General features: G+C 50.0%; 1 protein-coding gene across 1 annotated transcript in view; it reads left to right on the top strand.

Moving 5' to 3' along the window:
• cux2b (cut-like homeobox 2b) overlaps positions 1 to 5,000 on the top strand; it is a 124,299-nt gene that overhangs the window by 105,372 nt on the left and 13,927 nt on the right. The window contains exons 21-26 of the mRNA XM_063195870.1: positions 514 to 632; positions 883 to 1,051; positions 1,752 to 1,830; positions 1,909 to 2,052; positions 2,417 to 2,616; positions 3,939 to 4,019. Coding sequence (XP_063051940.1) covers positions 514 to 632; positions 883 to 1,051; positions 1,752 to 1,830; positions 1,909 to 2,052; positions 2,417 to 2,616; positions 3,939 to 4,019 — 792 coding nt within the window. The remainder of the gene's footprint in view (positions 1 to 513; positions 633 to 882; positions 1,052 to 1,751; positions 1,831 to 1,908; positions 2,053 to 2,416; positions 2,617 to 3,938; positions 4,020 to 5,000) is intronic.

Raw genomic sequence — 5,000 nt, 5'->3', positions numbered from 1 at the left:
CCTACTAGTATGGATTGGGTCTGGAATGCATCATTAGTCAAAGGAGTTAAGAGCATTCTGGAACAGACCTGTGAAGAGTGTTATTCGTCCCAAATGATGTAACACACACGTAGTGGAACAGGACAGTCAGGTCTTTCCAGTCAAAGGAGTTTGGAACATTCTAGAACAGATGTGTGAAGGTTCTCATTTATCCCAAATGATCTGGAACATTCTAGAATAAGACATCCAAGTCATCTGTAGTCAAAGGAGTTTAGAACACTGTAGAACAGATCTGTGAAGATTCTAATTCTCGCCACGTCAACTGAACTTCTTGTCGGAGATTGACAATGGCAAGTCTATTTGGAAAGCAACACTAGCAATTCATGCACACACAAACAAACACACACACACACACACATACACACACACACACACACACACACACACACACACACACACACACACACACACACACACACACACACACACACACACACACTAAAACTGAACTCTTTTTGGGATGTTGTGGTCCAGGCTCGTAGGGAGATGGCAGCTCAGCAGCACGCCCTGCTGGAGATGGAGAGCCACTGCACGCGTGCAAACTCCAACACCAACGGCAACACCAACTCTTCCTCCTCTTCATCGTCATCCTCATCCTCATCCTCCTGCTCCTCATCCTCCCTCGCCGAACGCCTGGCCATGGTACGTATGTGTGTACGTGTGTGTGTGTGTCTGTGTGTGTGCGTGCGTGTGCGTGCGTGCGTGCGTGCGTGCGTGTGTGTGTGTGAACATGTGTGTGTATACTGTGTATGTGCAGCATATGTCTGTGTTAATGTGTGTGTTAATGTATGTGTGTGTGTGTGTGTGTGTGCGTGCGTGCGTGCGTGTGTGTTTACAGGTGACGGGTCCTCCCCTGGTGAAGCAGGAAGAGAGCGGGGCGTCCGTGCCCCTGTGTGTGGGCATGGGAAACCCCATGTCCCTGTCCAGCCCTCCTCCTCCCCCCTCTTCCTCCTCCTGCCCCCCACTCAGCATACTCTCTCCTGCCGCCTTCGTACAGAGCATCATACGCAAGGTAACACACACGCACACACACACACACACACACACACACACGCACGCACGCACGCACACACACACAAACACACATATACACACACACACAAACACACACACACACACACACACACGCACGCACACACGCACGCACACACACACACACACACACACACACACACACACATACACACATACGTACCAGCATCATACGCAAGGTAACACACACACACACACACACACACACACACACACACACACACACACACACACATACGTACCAGCATCATACGCATACACACACACACACACACACACACACACATACGTACCAGCATCATACGCAAGGTAACACGCACGCACGCACACACACACACGCACGCACGCACACACACACACACACACACATATACACACACACACACACATACGTTCACACATACTTACCATCATCATAGGCAAGGTAACACACACACAAAAAGGATATGTTATACTATGATTTTTTTATTTATTTGGATTAGCCTACTCCTGATTCCAAATGTGCGCTGCTAAACTAACCCGTCCTAGCAGGAGCCTAACTCATTACGTTATGTAACATTATCATAAAGGATATATTATATTCTGAATTATTTATTGTTTATTTATCATTATTATTAGAAGTAGTATTTGTATTGTGGTGTTGTTGTTGATGTTATTGTTGTTATTATCATTATCATCAGGTGAAGTCTGAGATCGGTGAAGCGGGAACCTATTTCGATCAGCATTGGTCAGCGGAGCGAGGAGGGGCGGGGCTTATGGGCGTCGCCATGGCTGCGGCTGCTGCTAATGCTAGCGCTAATGCTAATGCTAACAGTGCCGCGACCCTGACCCCCTCGCGACCTTTCACCTCCGTCTCGCCCTCCGTCTCCTCTCCCTCGTCCTCATTGGTTCACTCGGCCCTGCCACGTCCTTGGCCCCGCCTCCAGAATGGAGAGGCTCTGGCATCCAATGAGGAGGATTCAGCTGGGCCGGAGGAAGAGGGTGCCGGTAAGGGGTGTGTGTGTGTGTGTGTGTGTGTGTGTGTGTGTGTGTGTGTGTGTGTGTGTGTGTGTGCGTGTGTGTGTGTGTGTGTGTGTGTGTGTGTGCGTGTGTGTGGGTGTGCGTGTGTGTGTTTGTGTGTGTGTGTGTGTGTGTGTGTTTGTGTGTGCGCGTGCGCGTGTGCGTGCGTGTGTGTGTGTGTGTGTGTGTGTGTGTGTGCATTATCGTATGTGTGTGTGGGGAACGTGTGTGTGTGTGTGTGTGTGTGTGTGTGTGTGTGTGTGTGTGTGTGTGTGTGTGTGTGTGTGTGTGTGTGTGTGTGTGTGTGTGTGTGTGTGTGATATGCTATTGTGTGTATCAGTTCCAGGTGCTGGTGGGCGTCCCGTGGAGGTGAAGCTGGAACCCGAGTCATCGCCGGGGGCAACGGAGGGCTCGTCACCGGGGGCAACAGGGATGGGGGCGTGTCCTAGCCGTGTTCCGTACTACCCCGCCTACATTCCGCGCACGCTAAAACCCACCGTGCCGCCACTGACCCCAGAACAGTACGAGACCTACATGTACCGAGAGGTGGGTTTACCACTATTCATTGATGTATTTATTATTATTATTATACTATGAAAGCCCATTGGAAAACTCCAACTCCCATTGTCATTGTGACACAGCAATCCACAGCACACAAGTGAACACTGCACACTGCACACAACAAAATTGCATTTATGCCTCACCGGTGCAAGGGGGCAGCCCTCAGTGGCGCCCCATGGGGAGCAGTGCGGTGAAACGGTACCATGCTCAGGGTACCTCAGTCATGGAGGAGGATGGGGGAGAGCACTGGTTGATTACTCCCCTCACCAACCTGGCGGGTCGGGAGTCGAACCGGCAACCTCTGGGATGCAAGTCTGACGCCCTAACCGCTCACCCATAACCGCCCTATTATTACTATTATTATTATTATTATTGGATACTGGTGGATACTTGGATACGGTGAAATCTGTGATAAATAGGTGTTACTCGTGTTGCCAGATTGGGCTGTTTCCTGCCCAATTGGGCTGCTTAGGATGGCTGTGTGCGGATAAAAATGGCATTTAGCAGAAAAACCCGCCCAATTTTTTGCCACAGAAATCAATAGAATTGGGCAGGATTTTGTGCTTCTATGCAAGTTTTGAGCATTTTTTGGGCTGGAAATCATCAGCGTCATCTGGCAACCCTGGCTAGAAGACTTCTATGGGAGAAATGCCCATTGAGAAAGAATCCGAGGCCGAGTACACACCAAGGTGTCGCGGAACGTAAGCGAGACGAATGAGGTCTTTCTGCTTAGTTTCGCCCGGTGTGTTCTACCCTGCCTTTCACACCGACAGCATCGGCGTGCACAGCCAGTCCTGTTAAAAAAAAAAACAACAGCCAAAGCTAGTGTGCTACTTTGCCATTCATCTGAATAGGACACCGCCGGTCGCTGCCAGCAAAATCCGCTCGAGTTCTATTTTTCAGAAGCAGAGCACACTAAGCCCCCCACATTTGGGCTTGCATGCCCACCGACGGGGACCCCGGTTCGAGTCAGGCCGGGGTCATTTCCTGATCCTCCCCTGTCCCTCTGTCCCATTCGCTTCCTGTCACCATCTTCGTCTGTCCTGTCAAATAAAGGCATAAAAGCCCCTAAAAATATATTTTAAAAAAAAATTAAAAAAGAAGAAGAAGAAGCAGTGCGGAGCGGAGCCGGCTCCCGCGCCACTGAGGTCCGACTAGCGCCGGTTATTGTGGAAGGACAGATATGTGTCCATGTACTTTCGCCACCGCCGGTAAAAATGGCTTCCGTCCCGTGACGCTTCACCGCCTTGGTGTGAAGCCGGCCTGACCTTGACAATACAGCTGACCTTGACCTTTTGACCTCTCAGGTGGACACCATGGAGCTGACCCGCCAGGTGAAGGAGAAGCTCGCCAAGAACGGCATATGCCAACGCATCTTTGGAGAGAAGGTCAGACACACACACACGCACACACACGCACGCACACACACACACGCACACACACACACACACACACACACAAACACACACACACACAAACACACACACACACACACACACACACACACACACACACACACACACACACACACACACACACACACACACACACACACACACACACACACACACACACACGCTCCAATCCTCATCCTTGTTTTAGAGGTCACCAAGTCAGAAAAAGAACAAGTATATACAATGGAACATACCCTGAATACTAAAGCTGCAGTTAGGCACTCAGAGACCTAGAGAAGAATCAACAGAGCTCAGGGTTGTTTCACATTAAACATCTCTTTCAAGACACACACACACACACACACACGCACACACACAAACACACGCACACACACAAACACACTACACTATTCACGTTAAACATCTCTTTTAACACTTGTGTCTTAATGATGAGGTGTAGTGGGTACGACCGACTGCGGAATCAGCTAGTCCCAGTGCGCACTTACGCACACACACACACACACACACACACACTGAAGGTGTTAAATTTACCTCAGTGTTGCATCATGAAACAATGCTTAAACTCTCCTCCCCTTCGCCTTGATTCTCACACACACACACACACACACACACACACACTCACACACACACACACACACCCACACACACACACACACACACACACACACACACACACACACACACACACACACACACACACACACACACACACGCTCCCCATGGAGTCCTAAACTCCTCTGTTTCCAACTGCTTCTCGTTCCCCGTGGAATCTCTTCAAAGACGCCGATTTGAGGGAAAGTAGAAACGGGGCCGAGCAACAGCGCGTAGATAAAGAGACACACAGAGTCACACACACACACACACACACACACACACACACACACACACACACACACACACACACACACACACACACACACACACACACACACACACACACACACACACACACAC

The sequence above is a fragment of the Engraulis encrasicolus genome, chromosome 3 (assembly GCF_034702125.1).
Source record: "Engraulis encrasicolus isolate BLACKSEA-1 chromosome 3, IST_EnEncr_1.0, whole genome shotgun sequence".
Classification (NCBI taxonomy): Eukaryota; Metazoa; Chordata; class Actinopteri; order Clupeiformes; family Engraulidae; genus Engraulis; species Engraulis encrasicolus.
Note: the sequence above shows the minus strand (reverse complement) of the source record. Positions and strands in the feature narration are given on the sequence as shown.